At 37.7% G+C, this 19,384-nt stretch overlaps 3 protein-coding genes across 5 annotated transcripts in view; 2 read left to right on the top strand and 1 right to left on the bottom strand.

The window, feature by feature from the left end:
* Positions 1–3,596, bottom strand: part of ranbp10 (RAN binding protein 10) — a 31,248-nt gene extending 27,652 nt beyond the window's left edge. The window contains exon 1 of the mRNA XM_068312972.1: positions 3,261–3,596. Coding sequence (XP_068169073.1) covers positions 3,261–3,459 — 199 coding nt within the window. The 5' untranslated portion in view covers positions 3,460–3,596. The remainder of the gene's footprint in view (positions 1–3,260) is intronic.
* A 289-nt stretch (positions 3,597–3,885) lies between these two features.
* Positions 3,886–9,020, top strand: tsnaxip1 (translin-associated factor X interacting protein 1). 2 transcript variants are annotated; one of them, XM_068312973.1, is made up of 9 exons: positions 3,886–4,296; positions 4,392–4,503; positions 4,718–4,858; positions 4,960–5,053; positions 6,396–6,592; positions 6,791–6,920; positions 7,772–7,920; positions 8,007–8,120; positions 8,916–9,020. In XM_068312973.1, the coding sequence occupies exons 1-9, from the start codon at positions 4,241–4,243 to the stop codon at positions 8,928–8,930; spliced, it is 1,008 nt and encodes a 335-aa protein (XP_068169074.1). In that variant the 5' UTR covers positions 3,886–4,240; the 3' UTR covers positions 8,931–9,020. The 2 variants fall into 2 exon arrangements, with proteins under 2 accessions (XP_068169074.1, XP_068169075.1); XM_068312974.1 differs by having other exon boundaries at positions 4,280–4,296; positions 4,758–4,858.
* Positions 9,021–12,359: 3,339 nt separating this feature from the next.
* nutf2 (nuclear transport factor 2) lies at positions 12,360–19,066 on the top strand. 2 transcript variants are annotated; one of them, XM_068313915.1, is made up of 6 exons: positions 12,421–12,476; positions 12,610–12,704; positions 15,018–15,148; positions 17,663–17,734; positions 18,044–18,142; positions 18,279–19,066. In XM_068313915.1, the coding sequence occupies exons 2-6, from the start codon at positions 12,695–12,697 to the stop codon at positions 18,405–18,407; spliced, it is 441 nt and encodes a 146-aa protein (XP_068170016.1). In that variant the 5' UTR covers positions 12,421–12,476; positions 12,610–12,694; the 3' UTR covers positions 18,408–19,066. The 2 variants fall into 2 exon arrangements, with proteins under 2 accessions (XP_068170017.1, XP_068170016.1); XM_068313916.1 differs by lacking the exon at positions 12,610–12,704 and having other exon boundaries at positions 12,360–12,476.
* Positions 19,067–19,384: the final 318 nt, after the last annotated feature.

Genomic DNA, 19,384 nt, shown 5'->3' with positions numbered 1-19,384 from the left:
GCCTGCTGGTTGGTATGACATTACTTATGTGAAACACATAACATGACTACAATTTTGTAAATTTAATTTCTTAAGGCTATCATTGTTTACATAAAAATTCATATAGATTTTCAAAAAGGAGCTTTAAAGTTTCTGCACTGGCTTATGGGTTCACTGTATATATGGAATAATCACAGTTCACTGAAGTTACTGAAGATTTCTGTAGTAGTTAGAGAACCTACCCTCAGGTATGAGGTGACGAACCACCATAAAATTGAATTATAATAGCAAGATTCATTTTCAGAGTAGACGATCATTAATGATTATGACAATAATTAATGTCCCACTTTCTAGATACAGGTGAATTTCCCCAAATGTCTGACAATGCCTGTAATTCCAGTTCAGCCCTTTGACGGCGAATTACCCTCAGAATTTTTTTTTACAGAAGTCAATCACTTATAAGATTTTTAAGGCATAAAATTGACATAAGAAAAAAAAAGGTTATTTTCTTTGATTAATAAAGTGACTGTCTATAAAAATCAGATTTACCTGTGGACACACACACACAGAGAGAGAGAGAGAGAGAGAGAGAGAGAGAGAGAGAGAGAGAGAGAGAGAGAGAGAAGAGAGAGAGAGAGAAAGAGAGAGAGAGAGAAAGAGAGAGAGACAGAAAGAGAGAGACAGAAAGAGAGAGAGCAAGAGAGACAGAGAGCAAGAGAGACAGAAAGAGTGAAAGAAGCATATTTTGTCCCACATTGATTTTTGCGTGAAGCAGCAGTGGATTATTCGCTTTAGTACTATAACTTCTTATAACAATGAGGAACAAATTTATTTGTGTTGGGGGTTTTTTAAGTTTGCAATCTAATTCTGATACCGATTTAAGGTCTTAGTCTACCTGAAGGATGACCAGAAAATATATTGAATGCTAGTGGATTTCATTTTCAGATTACTCTGTACTTAAAAGAGTAGGAAATAATTAGTCCATGCTAAAGAACTTTAAGTACACAAATATTTTACTACCTATAATGTACAGATTCTGTTTGTATTTCCATGTTCTATATATAACCCTTACCCAAGAGCAGTGAAACCATCTCTGCATCAAAACAAGGTTGAGAAATCTTTCATGGACTAAAGTGCTGTAACAATGATAAAACCATAAATAAAACAAATAAAAATCCCTTGTCTGGTGTATTCATAGCCACTAAGTCATGTGTCATGTCAAGTCATGTGATTATTTATATGTTTTATTTTGTTTATTGACACTGCATACGTTAATCTAGGTTTGTGCACAACAGGGACAATATAGTGGATGGATGGCCGTGAGCAGAGACATTTGGCACACTGGTGAAAATAGCATTCAATCCGCAAGGGTGATGGAACAGAGCAGGAGCTAAAACAGTTAGGAGAAAAATTATCCTGCACACTCCAGAAGAGACCTATTTATAAGTCATCCCTGAACAATTGTGCAGTGTCACTTAATCTGTACTCTTCATAGACATAAAGTGTCAGTGACCTACATAACCCCCCACAGTAAGTGACATGACATATCTTAAGACACATGGACCCTCTCACCATTTTTTCACCACTGTCACAGCTATTACATGTGCTTGTGTACTCAAGACAGTAATGCCGTTATAAAAGGATGGTGAGATGGAAAAAATCTTACCATCATACAATTTCCTCCGGGATTAATAAAGTATCTATCTATCTATCCTGTTTCTCAACTGTTTTGTATTACATCACAAATAGTAACTAGCAATAAGCACAGCATTCAAAAATATTTGAAATGAGTTGTCAGTTTTACTGCTGTTAATATCAACAATGAGTACATTACCACTTCAGAAGCAAACGATGTGTGACTTAGATCTGGCCTGAGAGTCTTAAATCTGAATAAGCAGACATTCTTTGTCATTCACAAACAGCAGAATCACGACTATGTGCCAAATACGCGTTTCACAATGGGTTCCACAGCCTGCCTGCATCCTCTCATCCTCTGCATGTTTCACTGATATAACAGCCAACAAGGCCCTCCGTGGCCTTGCGATGCATCTGTGGGGATTTTTCATAGCCTGAGATGCAGAACGAGCTTGTCTGCTGCGAAGGGCTGCCCTGACGTGTCGCCTGACGAAAAATAACTGAACAGGCAACAGACTGATGTCACCTTGTTTTGATTTAGGAGCTGGATATAGAAAATGGTCCATCTGACAGGCCTGACAACCCGCATCGACAATCTCTACTCATTCGAATGAGTGATTGACTTCACCGCCCGACAAGCACAGTTGCTGTTATTGTGAAAATGCTGGAGTGTGTCAATAAAACAGATTTGTTAAAAGATGGGTACAAAAAACCTCGTATAATGCGCAGAGGCCTGCGCCCTCAGAGCAGCTGTTGAAAATAAGCTGGCTGCCTGCAGGAGGCTGGACATGAGACGGGTTTTGTTCGGGACGTTTATAACTATTTTAAAGCTGGAAAATATAATTAGAAATTCGGAATACGACTCATAAAAAACTACAACTGAAATCAAACGAGATATAACTTATTTTTTTTACTGTTTTCGTACTTGCAGTCAAAACCAGCACAACTGCAGTATATCCTCATTTACCACTACAATGTACTATGTTAACAAGTTTGGCTGGTTTCCATATTATAGCCATCTTACACTCCCGTTTCTAGCATTAGTCGGGAGGGATAGCTAGCATTAGCTAGTTAGCCACAAGGCTAACTCCAGTGCTAGCTTAAGCTAGCTCCTGTACGTTAAATGCCATTAGTTAGCTTAAAAAGCACATCTCTGGCTATGCGTCGTTGTTGCTGCTAATGTAGCCTTCCAGCACTAACCGGGGGGTGGGGAGGGAGGGAGGGGGGGACATCAGAAGCATAACAGTTCACTGCAAAACACATAAACGTCGTAAACGGCAAAGAAACAAAAGAACAAGCCGTGTTGCTGAGTGTGACGAACAATGTAGTAGTATTATAACCGACTGTTTGGGTTAGCATGTTCACTGTTCCCGTTCGTGAATTCCTCTGCTCATTTGTGTAACAAAGCAAGGTTACAGGATAGGAGAGGCAGCTCAGACTAGATTTGCCAGCGCACACACACACACATACACACACACACACACACGCATACACAATCAACATAATCGCATTCTGTGTTTGAGTGACTGTGTTGGTGCGAGTGAGAGAGAGAGAGACCCCTCCGCAACAACACAGTAACAGATTAGGGCTGAGACCCTCTGCTGTTATGACTTGTTCGACACTCGGGGATAAACCAGCACTCTAACCTTTGTAATGGACTCGTAGGTTGTTCTGTGACAGTCCAATGTAGCTGTATTTATCCTTGGAGCTCCACGATCGGGGTAAAGGGGTCTCTTCCTCGTTCACAGCCGGGTAGAGCCGTTTCAGCCGTTCGTTCAGCTCGTGTTCCTGGTAATTAAAAGCAGGATCTCCTAACGGCAGGCTTCCCACTCCGAGCTCTGCCATCTTTAGCTTCTGTTTTATACCTTATTGTTCGCTTCTTCCTATCCAAGGCTTCGTGTCAGTCCGCTAGAGCTGAAGGCTGAGAGTGTGAGGGACTGAGGGGAGAAAATAGCAGTGGTGTGACATCCCCGGATAAGCAGCAGAATGTACTGTAGGCTCGAGCGATGCCGTTTGGGTACTGTAGTTCTACCGTATGCGCTGTCCAATTATACTTTCACTGATCCGACTTCAAAGCTTCATTAGGTTCTAGGATTTCAAGTGAGACACGAAAGGCAGCTAGGAAATAATAGTTCTCAAACTCTAATCTAATATGATACGTAACGATTCACTGACTGCCATAAAACTCACATTATTGAGAGAAGAAAAACAAAACAATGGGGTAATTTCTCAGAATGCGACTACTCTTAAAGGCACAGTGTCTCGTCATGCGCTTAAACATATGCTGTTTTCTAGACTAAGACACAGAAGTTGCAGTTGTTATATAATATTGATTAATTAGGGAACTAAATTTGTAGGTAGCTAGAAAAATGCGTATATAGAGAGCTGTAGTTCAAAGACTTGAAAGTATTTTTTTTTCAAAAAGTTTTAAGTTGATCAGTTTGAAAACTAGTTAGGCGCGCCACGGACTACTATGGAGGGTCTTGCCACATGGGTCGTCTTCGTTGCCATGGCAACCATATTACAACATAGTGTTCCTTGACCGTGAAGCCAACTACGAGCCAGACGAGCCTATAATTTACAGAGTTTATTTTATCCATTTTCAGCTTTTATTTAATTATTTTATATGTCACCAGACAGAGACATTAAATTTCCATGTGTATCATCGTCACAGAAACGAAGGCAAGTAATTAAGAGAGTAAAAACACTGTATACATTTTATAGATCATGTAAAATGTAACATTAAATGTTAATCCCTGTTCTGTTGTCATTTATAGATTTAATGTGACACATGATCACATTGACCTACAAAATGACACCATCCAGAGGTCAGAGGAAAGTCAAGAAGCCAATGCTGGCTCTGCTTCCGTTAAACATACAGCAAGAAAGGTAAGCCAACTAGCCTCATCAAACCTAGCAGAATTTCACACACAACAGCCCAGCTTCTTAGAATTGTGAATGAGTTATGGGTCAAGCGTTCTGATTTCCACAAATATGATTTGACAAAAACAGTAGATTTGCAACATAGCCAGCCGTTGTCTTCTTTTCCCAATTTATGGAAAGGTCATTGTGACAGATTTGTGTTTTTGTGTTTCACTTATAGTTGTGCTGGAATGGTAGCAGTTACATTTATGCTTACCCAGGAAGGAAGCCCCAACTCCTGATGCATCTAGAAGGTTATGTGAACCATGAGCTGCAAACTCTCAACTCGAATGAGCCAAAATTTCAGGAACTGAAACTACAGGTGATGTGTTCATACTCTTTTTTTTCCTTTCAAGAGAATTGGAATGAATAAATCGCACCTTAAATTCTGTGGACTCACATCGTAATTTCCTTTTGTCATAGGTCTACAGTGACGTCTTTGGAGTCTTCATTAAAGAGTTCAAAACATATCGGTCCATACTCTCTGCCATAAAAAAGGAATATGAAACTACTTTAGGTCAGTAGCTGTATGAGTAAATCTTCTTGGTCACATTGATTTTTTAAGAGAAATTCATTGTAATGAAATGAGAAGCATTGCACAGGTACATCAAAGAGCCAGTAAAACCTGGAATATAGTAACTATAGCAGTTATAAGGGAACATAAAACTAGAAAGAGAGCATAACTCAGTCAAGGTTAAAAAAAAAACCTTCCTGGTTGTTATTTTGAGATTGGGCTAGTGCTCCTTGTAACCCGAGCAGACCCCTCAGGTTATCAGGTGGAGGTCTTCATGTAAGGGTGGAGTAGTCCTGCTCTAGCACACTGGTGAAAATAGCATTCAAAACCACAAGGGTGATGGAACAGAGCAGGAGCTTGCCTGCTAATCTGAGGCCATCACCTTCAAAAATAAACTTAAAACGCATACAATGTATTTCTCAGAGAAATTTATTCAATCACTATATATGTGTTTGGGTTGCTAATGCGTCATCTTTTTGTTATATCTTAATATTTAATTACATATTACTATTTTGCATAATGCGGTGTGATTGAATGAAACACACGTTTAGTTTACCTCTTTACCATTAATATTAATCATTGATGTATTTCTAAATTAACTATAATGAAATGATAAAATCATTTGAGCAGTATGGCTGTGCAGTGGGTAGCGCTGCCACCTCAGAGCAGTTGCAGGGCTCTGGTTTCGATTCCTTTTCATATGGAGTTTGTATGTTCCTCTGTGACTGCATGGGTTCTCTCTAGGTTCTATGTCTTCCTCCCACCTCCAAAAACATTTAACGTAGATGAATTTGTAATACCTTCCACCTTTCCTCAGGATGAAATCAATTCAGTCTGCATCAAGACACCAAAGCAAAAAATATTTAAAAAAAAAAAATTACTAAAGGTTTTAATTGGCCAATTGATTTCTTGTGAAACGAGTTAGTTGATTTGTCATATGATTTGTGATATCTGTTATTTTTTTAGTGTCACATGACCACTAAAATTTTATTATCATGGTGACAATTTACGAACATGTTTTCAAGTTGGTTATTTTAAGGAGCGTCAAAACCTGAAGGGATGCAGTTCACAATAATATAATAGACCATGTGGAGAAATAAGGGGATGTTCAAGTTTGAATTAAAAAATTATGATATTAATACATAAATCATTAAAATTATCAATCCCTTCCAATTTCACCTTGTAATTCTTTTTGCTATATCATTATTATTATAATTATAATAATAATAATAATTAATATTATTATAGTCAACACCATCATTATTATTATAATTGTTATTATTTATAATAATATTAATATTACTATTATTATTATGCAACCTTTAATACATGTAACTCTGTTCAGCATATCAGCAGGATCAAATTAAAGAACTGGAACCATTACGATGTCACCTCAGGCTGGTAACCGAGGAATGTGACAGAAAGATTCAGGCTCGCTGGGCAGAGGAGAAGACTGAGATTGCAGCCTTGAAAAGTGAGAAACAGCAACTGCAAAAGGACATCAAGGCAATGAGGGAGAAGGAAAAGGCCATGCAGACAGTGGTAAATTACCTACTTTACCATTATTTATCTGCATTTATTAATTTATTAATCATTCATGGACGATTTTAGGGAATAAATCATAGTTCATTGGTTTCCACATAAAATTAAATACTTAATTTATGTGGTCAGATTGAAAGATCAGCGATCGGCCTCCACTGTCTTTTCTCATTTACACCGCCTCCTCCTGATCCTCCCCAGGTGGACCGACTGCAGGCTGAACTCACTGAACAGTATCTGCTGTACCGGGAGGAGTGTGATGCTCGCAAGCTGCTGATCTGGCAGCTCAATGAAGAAAGAACAGGCTTGGTGAAGAAGGAGCATACTGCAGGTGAAATGACAGATGGAGCTGTAACTATTAGTGGATTATTCCAACAGTCAACTTGTTTGACAATTAAACAGAAAGAAAATAAGTAATCAGTTTGAGACATTTTCCTATTAAAGAATTGTCAGGTTTTGATTATTCTAATATGAACATTTCCTGGTTTCAATGACAAAAATAGAACCTAGGCCGATGTGCATACTGTAAATATGACTATGTAAGGACTTAAGTGGGGCATAAAGCACATGGATTTTGAAACTACTAATCTGATGAAAATATCTCACTCAGCCAGTAAGCAGCAGAGAAAGTTACAATTTTGCTGGCACTTGTTTGATTGTAAGCAGTATAATGTAAAAGGTTGTCAAAAGATTTCAAATTGATTTTTTTTTTGAAAGGGGAGCCCTGGTGGATGGAATGTTGATTAGATTTTGAGACATATCCAGAAATCCGGTATGACTCAAGGACTTTATTTTTAAATCCTTCTACAACCATTCCACAACCTGCCTTCCTCTGCCTGTCATTAGGTTGGCATGATAATGATGTTTCTCAAGTTCTGTCGGTGAGAAGTTCAGTGACAAATGACACTGTTCTGCTAAGCCAATCAGATGAGAATGAAAGAGTAGGGTTTATCCTGACAGATAGCCTGACCCAGACCAAGCTAGTTTCTCAGTATTAGTTGTCATAGTAACTGATTCAGACTGTGTTGAACTTGCTTTATGGAATCAAACGCAGTGAAAATAAATCAGACTAACTGGCATGAACCCGGTTCACCAGATGAGTTTTCTTGACGGACCAGCAAAGAGTTTGTGTGTGTGTGTGTGTGCGTGTGCGTGTGCGTGTGTGTGTGATTTGAATAACAGAAACGGAGCAGCTCGCTCTGAAGATCTGCCGGGCTGACTTGATTAAAACTCAGGAGGAGGTCAACAGGATGAAGGCGAAGTACTCAGACGTTGTGCCACGACTCAACTGGGACACTTTGGAGCAAACACACAAGCAAACCCTCTCACAGGTGGCTGGTATAAACATATATACACTACTGTGAAGTCACATGCATGCACACAACGAGACAGTTTTTGAATCTTTGTGGTGTTCCAGTTAAAGACACTTCAGGCTGACTTTAATCAGTTGAAGAGTGAGTATGACATCCTGTTGGAGCTCAACAAAAACAACAACATACAGAATAAGAGTCAGGAGCTCATCAATGTATCGGTAAGTAAAAACACCAGTGGGTCAAATCAGGGAAACATTATGATTAATTGGTATAAAATTGTGTCTCCAAACTTTGCTTTTGATCTTTGCTATTTGATTAATTAATTAATTAATTTTTAATGCTTTATCCCCAAACAGAGAAGTACACCTATTTATTTTTGAAGAGTTATGCTGGCTTTGTTTAAAAAAAATAGTTTACTGATTCTTATCTAAGAATTATGTTAGCTTAGCTTGGCATAATTGTTCTTTAAAAAAACAATTGTTTTTTTTAAGAAAAAAATGTTCTTTATTAAAAGAAAAATATGTTGTTTTTGGAGCAGCCTTCTGTGCTTTTTTTACAGTTTGATTTAAAAACAAAAACAAGGTGTAACTTCTTAAATAATAGAATTTCCGTTTTTTTCAAATCATTTTCCAGTAAGTGACTGATATACTGTAATATTGTTACCGGTATATTAATTTTACTGGTTGTTAAGAAGGTAGGCAAACTTTACAGCAAGGACATATAAGAACACAATGGAATACGGAGCTGAATTTGTGAAGCACAGCTGATTGATTGTCTGCTGTATATTTCCAACTTTTCCTGATTCTAGATGGTAATACTGGATTACCATTGTCTGCTGTGACAGACTTTCAGTTACATAATGTTCCCAAAAGTCACTCTAAAAATAAATCACTGTGATTTATATAGGTAATTCAGAGCCTATGTCTTATTTGTAACAACACAAAAATTCTAACAATAAATTATGGGTTCCTGACAATAATTTTATGATTTCTAATGACAATGTGTGTTGATAGGTGGCTAATCCATAGGTGCTGACCTCAGCATCATCAAAGTACATGTTCAGGAGAAAGAGACTCATGATGATATTGTTACTGGTCAAGTGACAAAATAAAAACCTCCAAAAAATTTCTGAGTTTTTCTTTTAATTTCACCAAAGATTTTAAACCTGTCTTAACTGGGCTGAGTTGGCTTTGTGAATTTTTTACAGTGCATGGAGTGGTAGTTGTTTGAACTTGAAAATAATTAAGACTTTATTAATACACTGGACTAATGTAGGCTTTTGGAATTTCTTTTCACCTTCGAAAATAAGTAGTATGGATTGCGGTGTTTAGTTTTTCTTAGTCCAGTTAATTAAAATCTGTACATTGTGTTAATTTTTTTAGAATACAGTATAATTCATATTGGGTAAAATTATCATTATTATTTATAAAGAAACAATTTGTTTTTTGAAATGATCTGTAAAGTTTACAAAATCAACAACCGGTTTTAAGAATACAAACAAGAACTTTAATCAAAATTGTTAATACAATTTCTTGAAGAAAAAAAAACAGCAGGAAAACTAGTGTCATCTGGTCGACGGTAAATACTATAAATACACTTTTGTTCATCTTTTTTCACTGATTATATACAGTATAAACTCAATATTTATTATCCCATTCTCCCATCACAAAAAAACGACAACAAATAAAACAATTTTCTTCTTGAAAACTGATTTCTGTACAAGTGAAAACTGATCAACTGTACAAGTGTCATATTGTCCTCAGGAGCTGTCATCTGGGACTTCAATAACATGGACCACACACAGACACACACATACACACAAACACACGCACATACACATTATACCAGTAATACCTGTACAATATTGTACAATTTCCTCCGGGATTATTAAAGCATCTATCTATCTATCTATCTATCTGTCTGTCTGTCTGTCTGTCTGTCTGTCTGTCTGTCTGTCTGTCTGTCTGTCTGTCTGTCTGTCTGTCTGTCTGTCTGTCTGTCTGTCTGTCTGTCTGTCTGTCTGTCTGTCTGTCTGTCTGTCTGTCTGTCTGTCTGTCTGTCTGTCTGTCTGTCAATAGCCCTGAGAGAGAGAGAGAGAGACACACACACACACACACACACACACACACACACACACACACACACACACACACACACACACACACACACACACACACACACACACACACACACACACACACACACACACATTAATACCAGTAATACCTGCACAATAGTGCTGAGACATATTTAATTTAGGAGTGGTAGTCAGTAGCATCATGGTTATTTCCACTAGGCTAGATTAAGACAATCTGACTTGAACATATTTTTTTACTCATACACGGACAGTAAAGGGTGGGGGAAAAAACATTACTGTACTGTGCATGTGCCACATTCTCAGTAAGGGAGGGATAGAGTTCGACATTTATTATCACATGCAACCAGATTTCCATCTATGGGTGAGTGTTGACTTAGAAGTCATATGTAGAACCTGTTTGGGCTGTTTTCTGACATGGCTCACAGACAGGGCGGACAGCTTTCATGTTGTCTGTGTAGAAACTATTAAAAGTAAAACAAGCAGTTATACCCAACTAACTGGCCTGTTGTTACACATTCATTAAAATACTATCTGCTGTTTATTTACATTGAAGCAGCAAAGATGTATTTTCATTTTTTTCCTTTCTGAATAGATTTTTTTTATAGGAAATATTTCCATTTCAGATTGGTGATACTGAACGCTATGGATTATCCAGCAAAAAGCTTTTTGCCATGATCATTTTTCACAACAAATTACTAAAATAAAATTACTAAAACAAATTACTATTAATTGATTTCAGTGGAAATTTCAGTAGACACAAATGTCTCTAAACATGAATAAAAATTTTAAAAACAACATCAATGTGGCTAAATATGAAAGGAAAGTTTAAAAACATGAAAAAATAATTGCTTTTTCATGTTTTGTGAACAGACTTTATAATATTGCGGCTAAATTCTCACAATAAATTATTCATATGCTTATGAGTGCTTAAATTTACACCAGTTCATCAGAATTAACCATTAGCTCCTGTTTATCTGTCAAATTTACAGTAGACTGATGTTGATCTCACACTTTCACTTGTGTACATTTTTTTCATTGTTTTGACAGCAGGAAAACACAAAAATGAACCTTAAGAGGATGGTTATTGGACCACAGAAGAGTTCAGTACATTCTGGTGCAAGCCTGAATAACAGCTTTGATCCAGCTTTATTTTCTTTTGTTTTCATGTTATTTTTTCCTTTTTTTCCCCGTTTTTTAAACTGAACAGCGAATATATAGAAAGTATTGATCAAACTTGGTAACTGAAAAAAATATTTTTTCAATCTGATATTTCCATACTTACAATGCTACCAACATTGTTTTAATATTAACCCATCCTCACCAGCCGTCAGCATCGTCAGTCTCTGTGGAAGTTGTCTTTTTTGTTCTGACGAGGTTGTGTGGCTTGATCTGGTGCATCAGATGCATGGGCTCGGCTGATACCGAACACTTATCTGAGGCCACCAGAGTTTTACTGATGTTACCACAGTGGATGTAACACTGCTGACTCACCTGTTCACCTCCTAGCTGACACACCATACTTCAAACTGTACACACTCCCAAAGGAGACCTCCATCCTCTATGAACTCCGTCTTTAACTCTGCCATTTGGAATTTCTCAATAACTTGGATTCAACTGTGGCTGTGCATGACCCAGCGCTTTTCCATTCTTGCCAAAACAATGAATGCAATCAAAAAAATGTGTGGAAATAGATGGCTGACAACAACAACAATGACAACAAACAAATAACAGCAAGTATTCATTAAATGTAACAAAGCAGTTAATGTCGATCATTACCTTTTTTGTCCCACCACCAAAAGTATTGAGTTTTTAAATCATAGAGAAGAAACACAAGAGCGGCTGACTTCAATGAGAACAATATTTGTTTTATTTTTAGTTACTTTCATAACTTTCGTTGGTATCAGTGATATTAAATGTTTAAATTAGAAATTTAGATTTAAAGGCGGGTTTTTTGCTCCTCCCACCTTTTTAATATGATATATGCACTAAATTGAAAAAATATGAAGCAGGTCCTTCATCGTGAATTTTTTTGTGCATAGTATCATACTATGTTTTATTGGATTCAATGAGAATATTCCTCAGTTGTCGGCCTTGGCACCAAATGCTCAAAAGGGGTTGTCACTGTGTTTGTCAATCCCTCATCCACACACATACAATATATTAAGTGTATATATAAAATTAAATACAGTACTACCTTTATATCTAGTCTACCTGTAATATCTATTTTGATGTCATTACCAAATTAATATTTATACAATTATATCTCAACACGTCAACTTCAGTAAAATTACATGAGTCGTCTAATAACAACAGTGATAAATACTGAAATAAACTCACGACAAGTGTGGAAATTGTTAGCTCCTAAAGACTTCAATCCCCATGATTCACCGGGCCTGTCAACGTTTTTAGAGTGCGTGACACCGTACGGGGGCACACTGCGCTGCGATCGTACAGCCAACCTCGGGCTTGGACAGAGGTAAGTTTATGTTTCCTGTTGTGAGGAAGTCTTCTTGTAGAATACTGAATGGAAAGCAGTATGAAAACTAAAAATACCGCTTAAGTGTAATATTTTAACACGCATGCAATGATAAAAGTTATTCAATTGGCAGCTCCTGTCCAGTGAAGTGCTAACATTGGGCACGCCTATGTCGGTTCCAGAGCAGTGCGCGGCCCGGAGGAGCCGTCAACACTTCTATGAGACTGGGTATTTTTAGCAACCAGTGCAAGGCTAATGTCAGCATTCTCTTGGCTAACGCCTGGAAAAACATGAAATCTGATGTCTAACGTTAGCTTCCCAGAAAACCATGTTAGATTCCTGAATTGTCTCTACTAACACGGGCAGCGTAACTAAACTGGACAGCTTTGAAGCTAGTAGCTGCTAGTTAGCATACATTCACTCACGATGTCCGAGTGTCTCTATTGAGTAACGTAAATAAAGGGTATGCACCTCTTTGCCGTGATTTAATGTGCACTGTCCCAGAACTATTTTTGCAACGCTCGTACATATGGTTTATTGTTTGACTGCTAATCTTTGGAGCTCTGATTGTCCCAGTAACAACAGTTTATGGTTATGTGGGAATTTGGGTGTTTTTATGTCCGTAACCCGTGTTGCGTTGCCTGTTCGTTGAGGGACTGCGCCTCACTGCATTAATATTATGAAGGCTCAGTGAGTAACACGGTGGTTCCGCCTCGGAGCCGGAGACTCGGGCAGTAACAGAGCCGATCCGATGGCTTTAGCGGCCGAACGAGACAGAAATACAGGACGGGGCTGTGACAGTTGTTCGACGTCATAGATGTGCGACACGAACCCGGGAGATTTGAAAAGCAGTTTACGCTAAGAAAACTATCAATTACATTAACCTTAATCTGGGAAAACTCGTAGTCCAACAGTATGTGATTTGTGGTGTCAGTATTTTCGATAATTAAAATTAAATCAGACCCATTTTAAGTCTTATTTATCAATGCGTTTTTACTTCCTGTTGCTCGGCAGTGTCAGAAGCAGCTCCGGTGGTTTTTGCTCCCTCATTTGTTATCGACATTGGGCTCAAAAATGCTGTTTCAAAGCATTAAGATCCGTACACACCAGATAATCTTGGCTAAATTATTGATGCCACCAATGTACCAGACCTGAGTTCCATGACTCAGGATGGGCAAGTCCAGTTTAAATGAGGCCAAATGTACAGTTTTCTTAGCTTGTTATTATCCAAATGACTCTGAAATGATGTCAAAAGATCTGAGATGAATAAAATCCTAACAATTAGAAAATGCCAAAAAGGTATAACCACCCAATTCCTGGACCCTGTAAATTTGTTTTATTTGTCATCAGTAGGGTGATGGGTGATTATAAAATATGATTTCCCATAATTATATTTTTGTTCTCATACAAATGAGTTATTACCGTTCACAGATTAATTAAATCTATCTGAATGACTGAGTCTACATTATTTCAGATGCTTATGGTGGCAGCACCATGTCTCTGCCCATTTCTGTCAGTGCAATATGCGTATGCATTGATTCTCTGATGGGCATAGTGGGGAAATGTCATGAGGTGTCCATGTCTGGATATAATTTCTTTTGGCCTCTTATTTTTCATGATATAGACATTCAGTTGTTCACCATCTACCGCTTGTTCTGCTTATAGTGGGTTGCGGGGGGTTGCTGGCGCCTATCCCAGCTGACTTGCGGGTGACAGACAAAGGACACTGAGCACAACGCCAGTGCATTACGGAACCACATGAAAGACAAACACCCACTGTCACACACACTCAGACCTACTGTATGTGCAATTTGGAATGATCAGTTCACCTAAGCCATATGTTTTTGGAGGTGGGAGGAAGCCAGAGAGAACCCACACAGACATGGGGAGAACATACAAACTCTGCTCAGAGCGGGACTCGAACCTGGAACCGTCTTGCTGCGTCAGCGCTACCCACTTCCCCACCATGTGCCCATGACAGAGACTAAATATGTCATAATATCTCTCAATGATGAAAGAAGTAGAAGAGATCCATAATCCACATCCGTGCCCAGATCACCCCAAACTTTTCTCAATCCTCAATTTCTCAAATTTTCACAGAATTTTTTTAAACAGTACTGTTATTATTATTATTAATAATAATAATAATAATAATAATAATAATAATAATATTATTATTACTATTATTATTAGTGTTACTATTGTTAATATTTTTTTTCTGTTAATATTATTATTATTATTATTATTATTATTATCTTTCCTTGTCTTATTTTTCCTCAATGCACATTTTCTGTATATTTTCTGTAATAATTCTGCTCTGCTGCTACTGTGAAGTCTAAATTTCCCAGTTTAGGATAAATTAAGTATATCTATCTCTATCTCTATCTCTATCTATCTATCTTTATCTATCTCTATCTATCTTCTGCTAAAGTAATTAACATTTACCAATGGGAATTGGTTTTACTTTGAGTGAGTTGAACTTTGTTCATGAATGTATTCATGTTCTCATTCTGGCTCACGTTCTGCTTGTCTCTGTCTCAGTGTGTGTTGAAGGTTCAGTCAAGATGGTGGACAACCAACAAAAGGCTCTGTGGGACGCGGTAGGAAGCTCCTTTGTGGATTACTACTACAAACAATTTGACGCCGATAGATCACTCCTTGAATCGCTATATGTGAGTAATTCATTAAGTTTTGAAGTGAATCACCACAGAGCTGAGAATGTGATCAGCGATGCGGGCCGTTTTGTAGTACTGTAATTCTGTGTACTTTTTATTTTTCACTGACCAGTAAACAATATCATCAGGATAGTTGATTAGGGAAAATATAAAGGCTGAATATAATACCATGGTCGCCAACAGAGTTTTGTCTTACTGTACATGTCAGTTCTGACTGACTGACATGTACAGTAAGACATGTCAGAACTGAAAAAATCAAAGAAGACATTAACTGTGGCACAGGGCTAATTATCTGTCTGAATAAAACTTTGAATCCCACAGACTCAACTGGGAAAAATAATTTACAAGGAAAAATCACTTGAGACAGATAAAACACTTTTTTTTAGCCAACCACATTCCTTCACCTTGCAGGGCTGCTTCAAGCACATCAGATTGCATCGCTTTATATAATTTACCCCTTCAGTGGATGTTGTAATTAATTTATACTTCATTTATACAATCAGATTGAGCATTAGATTATATATTATCATAAAATGCATTCAGGAAAAAAGGAATTTATAAATTTTAATGTAAGTTTTTGACTTTCTAGTGTGGCCCTGAACTGCCACCTTAGTAGACTATCAACATAGAAACAAACCTTTATTAACGTTATTTGCATACATTTCAGTATTGAAGTCTCAATCTCCCTGAAGCAGCCTGGCCTCAGGACTGCTTCTATAAATAAACATACAGGCTAAGTAACATCCAGTTAACTATCAAGGCGTTTGACAGATGCAGTGTAAATTGCCATGGCAACAAACCTTCAGCAAAAAAATAGTTTCCCCTTAAGTTACTCATGATCTCACCTTGTAGAACAACCTCCTGAGGTGAAGCAGGAATCAGAGCATAACAATCTTTAGCTGGAACGGTGACAGTTTGGGATTGATGTTCAGCACACACTCCGGCTGTCACACTGCACGTCCTTCATCTACTGCACCGTTGATTGATTTACGCTGACGGTCAAACAAAGGGCATTACTTTTCATCTTTTAATAACCAATATCAACCAAAAATTCACATTGTACAGTTTATTCATATAGCTTTACTTAGTAGAGAAATGGTTGTGTGAACCTTCGTTGACTTTGTGCTTCTTTTTGCACATTTTTACTGGATATAAATGAGGTTATTGGTTAGGATTGTTTACAAGCTTATGAATGGGTGCTTCGTCACGCCAAACCAATATACAAGGGAGAAGGGAAACAACATCAAATTCCAACATAAAGTACATGAAAACAAATTTATTGAACAAAAGAAAAGGAAAAGGGTACAACAGTGTTTGGTTAAGTGAAATACCTAGAAGCGAGGGTCAGGTGTGACTAGAAAACAAGTAAACAAAAACACACTCAGCCCTGGAGAACATAAGTCAAAGTGTAACTTTATCTAAACTTACCACAGCGAACTACACATTTAGACCTTCATCTTAAAAAAATAATTTATTCCTAATATAATACAATTTCTAATATATCATTAAGATAATAAGGTCTTGCAGACTAAGGAAACACAATCAACAGTATACCAGTAACATTCTCAGAAGTGACTCCAGACTGACCGACTCGTCAACCAACTACCATAAAGCTGACGTGACAATAGGCACATGAAGAGACACAGCAGGGGTTAGCGTGAAAATAACTGACCCAAGGTTTCCTCAGTCTTTTAAATGTTGAACAGCTAATATAGATCACATGATTCGAATGGCTGTCATTGGTTGATGGGCTGTCACATGGTTGGTCCCTGGTGTAACACAAATGCTGGTGATCAACACGGAAGCCGCAACATGCTCTACTATGTCACAAGATGCAGCCCAGCAGTCTGATATGTGGATATGACTCCAGCACCAGCTGGTTGTTAACCTTTGAAGTCATCATGTTTAATCAGTGATGACAATCATTTCATTGACTCAGTCACAATTCTCTGTACTCACTCAATATCTTAATTTGACTGTATTTTTATACAATTCTACAATGTGCAATACATTTTACTTGATTACCGGCATATTTTTGATTTGTCAAATGTTAACAGAATTTATCATCAAATCATCTGTTGCTCAAACATAGAAAAGCTATTTTTTATTTTAACAAACCCGACCATGGATGAATGCTCTGAATGATGAGTTGACGACACATCATTGCTAAAGCAGCACTGAAGGCATTTTGAGCGTCATCATTTATTGACTGAACAAAACAAAGATTACTTACTTGACCTCTTGTTTGGACAATAAAATGTATTTTGAGCACTGGGAACTTAGATGATAAATTAATTTATTGTTTATGACAGTAAACAATATTCAGAGCCCAAGACATGTGTATCAGGATGTCTGATCTTTGTGATGTTGCCATGTACGTTTAAAAACTGCATAAGCGAATAAAAGGCCTGAAGTCCCTTTTTCTCATGATGTGGTGTGATGATGTTTCATGGATCGGTCTTTTGGTTTCTTTTGTAATTCATTCTTTTATCTCTGTCTTGCTCCGCACAGATCGACTCATCATGCCTTACATGGGAAGGAGAAAAATTCCATGGGAAAAAACAAATTATTGACAAACTCACTGTGAGTTTTATTGCTAAGTACAGAGGTAATGCGTAACAGGTGGTGGATAACATGATTAAGAAAAACACAGTAAAACTCAGTCAGTACTTGAACATGTGCACGAGGTGACTCTAAGAAATCTAATAATCTGGGGAATCGGACAAGTGCTTGACATGTGTTACAGCCATTCTCAGTTCTCAAGTTTAAAAAAACGTTTCAAGATAAATTGAAGAAAACTTGGCCTTATGAGTTTGTATTTTTTAAACATCTCATAACTAATTATATACATTTTCCTTCTGTGTATATTTCCTTAATGTCTTTGTGTGCCAGAGTCTCCCCTTCAAAAAAATAGGGCATAATATAACCACACATGACCATCAGCCGACTCCAGACTCCTGCATCTTGAGTATGGTGGTAGGACAACTAAAAGTAAATAGAATTCACAGCTTATTTTCAAGCATATCATTTTTATCCACATTTGGAATTACATGTCTGATTTTTATTTAAATCTCTTTTAATAAATCTCTTTATTACTGACATGACTCGTGTGTATGTGTTTTCACAGGCAGATGAGGACCTCATTCTCGGTTTCCATCAGAGTTTCCTTCTCAAGTTCATGAACAATTCATGGGTGTGCATCAATGAAATCTTCAGGCTGGCTATTCACAACTTTGATGGACAAGGGCAACGTTAAAGGGCACTGTGCGAGTTATGGAGGAATGAGAAAAGACTCATCCTTCTCTCCTGCCATTTCATTTCCACCTCTGACAAGCAACGAATTCTAGATGTCAATCACTGAACCTCATCCTGGTAGGTTTCTGATCATCCCAGACAGTAGAATTGGAACACTTTTCTTCTTTTACAAGCCGACCGACCAATGAGATGCCCCTGTCTGCCACCCTGCAAGAACGGAGCTGCCCTATCACAACGACTGCACTCAAGCAAACAAAGGCAAAGAGCTAACTGACGCCATTAACTCATACTCTGCTTTCCAGCCCTCTTCACACATCTTTCTAACCTGTGCTCCACTTTTATCTGCTGAGTTCTGTTAGCACTTTTTGACTGGTTTGTAGATCTATGTTCAGGTCAAGAGTTGGCTTCTTCAGCTCCGAGTTCTTTTCTTGTAAGTTGATTCTAGATGCCACCTGTGTATTGCCTTAGTGTGTATGACTGAGTTTTATCATCGTGTACAGAATTACTGTGAATCAGTTTATCATGACAGATGTTGCAGATTGAAGAGTCACAGAGGACAAAAAGTTTGACCCCATTTTCTCTCGTCTTTAACACTCAAATACTGGCAGTTACCTTGGACTACAACCTCAATAGACAATAAAACCTGGACTTTTTTCTTAATGGAGTGGTCTTGTCTCCACATTAATCTCTATGACTGATTCTAAAGTCTTCATATATTTTGTTAAGTATGTGTAATTGACTTTTTACACAAGAACAGCAGGAGCGAAGTGCCAAATCGGATGGCTGCATGTCAGGTTATAACAGGGCTGCTCATCGGGAGGTTGAGCAGAATGTGTGTGTGAGCCAGGTCTGACACACTTTATTTTAAATCAAATTTGTAAGTTTTGAAAAGAATTGTTTCACTTCTTGTGACTCGTCCTGTCAACAGCTTCCTTGAAAGGTCAAGCATCAACTACGTACTTGATATAGCCACCCTCT

Source organism: Antennarius striatus, chromosome 4 (genome assembly GCF_040054535.1).
Source record: "Antennarius striatus isolate MH-2024 chromosome 4, ASM4005453v1, whole genome shotgun sequence".
NCBI lineage: Eukaryota > Metazoa > Chordata > Actinopteri > Lophiiformes > Antennariidae > Antennarius > Antennarius striatus.
The sequence above is the reverse complement of the archived record's forward strand: the minus strand, read 5'-3'. Positions and strand labels throughout refer to the sequence as shown.

What these genes read in the sequence shown, in the direction of transcription:
- tsnaxip1 (XM_068312973.1), top strand. Translation starts at nt 4,241, where the DNA reads ATGTCACCAGACAGAGACATTAAATTTCCATGTGTATCATCGTCACAG. An exon ending in TTCAGGAACTGAAACTACAG is followed by an intron (nt 4,859 to 4,959) that starts GTGATGTGTTCA and finishes CTTTTGTCATAG; the next exon opens with GTCTACAGTGACGTCTTTGG. An exon ending in AAAAGGCCATGCAGACAGTG is followed by an intron (nt 6,593 to 6,790) that starts GTAAATTACCTA and finishes GATCCTCCCCAG; the next exon opens with GTGGACCGACTGCAGGCTGA.
- nutf2 (XM_068313915.1), top strand. An exon ending in AAATTATTGACAAACTCACT is followed by an intron (nt 17,735 to 18,043) that starts GTGAGTTTTATT and finishes TTTGTGTGCCAG; the next exon opens with AGTCTCCCCTTCAAAAAAAT. An exon ending in TGGTGGTAGGACAACTAAAA is followed by an intron (nt 18,143 to 18,278) that starts GTAAATAGAATT and finishes GTGTTTTCACAG; the next exon opens with GCAGATGAGGACCTCATTCT.